Source organism: Limulus polyphemus, unplaced genomic scaffold (assembly GCF_000517525.1).
Source record: "Limulus polyphemus unplaced genomic scaffold, Limulus_polyphemus-2.1.2 Scaffold2759, whole genome shotgun sequence".
NCBI classification, from domain to species: domain Eukaryota; kingdom Metazoa; phylum Arthropoda; class Merostomata; order Xiphosura; family Limulidae; genus Limulus; species Limulus polyphemus.
Window position 1 is genome coordinate 67635 of NW_013668369.1, and position 1334 is coordinate 68968.

At 33.6% G+C, this 1334-nt stretch overlaps 1 protein-coding gene across 4 annotated transcripts in view; it reads right to left on the minus strand.

Moving 5' to 3' along the window:
* The window catches only part of LOC106467831, a 44295-nt gene that overhangs the window by 17288 nt on the left and 25673 nt on the right, over positions 1–1334 (minus strand). The window contains exon 3 of one of the 4 annotated variants that reach the window (XM_022396027.1): positions 8–159. The exons of the other annotated variants lie outside the window; for them this stretch is intronic. Coding sequence (XP_022251735.1) covers positions 127–159 — 33 coding nt within the window. The 3' untranslated portion in view covers positions 8–126. Of the gene's footprint in view, positions 1–7; positions 160–1334 lie in introns of those variants that run through there. 4 annotated transcript variants of the gene reach the window in all.

Here is a 1334-nt window from a genome sequence, read left to right on the forward strand (position 1 = left end):
GATGTAGTTGTTGACCTAACTTTATATTTGAATGTGTTACACCTTGAGGAAGTTCTATCGTCTTCTTCATCAATGTTTTTGTCTGACTTGAGGCTTGTCCATTTGTAGAACACTTCTCTAAAAATTTCATTCACCCATGTGCCAAAACTGTTTTGTCCACTAGATAAATGAGACACAGCATGATATAACTGTTGTTTAGAAAAATGTTTTGGAGATGCTTCTGTTTTTTGTTTATCTATGAGCACAATATTAATATTTTGTAACTTTTGTTCATAGTTAAAACTGCTTGTCTGAAAGAAAGTGGATGGAAGAGAGATAACAGGAAACATACATAGAAAATCATGTCTAACAAATCCAAATGAAGATGATTGAAACCTAGAGGGGTAGCACGGGACAGTACAACAAAGGCTGTCCAAATCCTTCTCATCAGGACCAGATTCCCCTAGAAACGGGATATCTAGTTAGGGTTCTGGAGACATAGCAAACCGCAAAATAGTCTAAAAACAACTTGCGACACAACAGGGCTTAAACCTTCACAAAAAGTAAGTGCTAGTGGTAGATCAGTAGTGACCATATCCATAATAGAAGGTTTTGTAGTAATATGTGAAAATGAGAAAAATATTCCACATATACTAAATAATCAGCAAAAAAATAACAAATTTGGAGTTGTCAAAAAAAAATTAAAATTAACCAAAAGTGCACAAGGGTATTGTAAAAGAGCAAAAATTGAGCATGAATGCACACTGAAATGCCGAATCGAGAAGTGATGATAGTGTTCTACAGTATAGAGAGAGTCGGCTGCACTACTGGGTGCGTCGCACTCCTATTGGTGGAGGGTCGTAACATGCTAGTTTGCGTGGTATAGCACAACTATACCATGAGAAATTATGCGAGGGTAAATGGGAGCATCAAGGCTAGTGGTTAGAAAACAACTGTGTATACAAAGTACATCACAAGTCGAAAAAAGCGATTATGCAAGAAGGATTAAGGTATCATATTGAATTATTTTACTATGAATGATAGAGTTTATTTTGCATTTTATTTCTTAAACATAAAATGATTATGGATATTTATGCTTTTTTCATTAGTCATATTTGTTAAAGGGTTTTTCCTACAAGTTCCATTCCAATGTTAAGGGTTTTTGACTTTTGAATGTATGCTTTACTGTAGTAGTTGTAAGGAAGATGTGGGAACTTAAAATTATTTTCAATTTTTCTTTTGTATATTGATTCAAAGTCAGGTAGCTTATTTTGTAATTTGCATATTATACTTTTTATTTACGGTGTCTTTTTTTTTTCTTTGTCATTTTCCATATTCTGAAAAGGGGTTCTTAT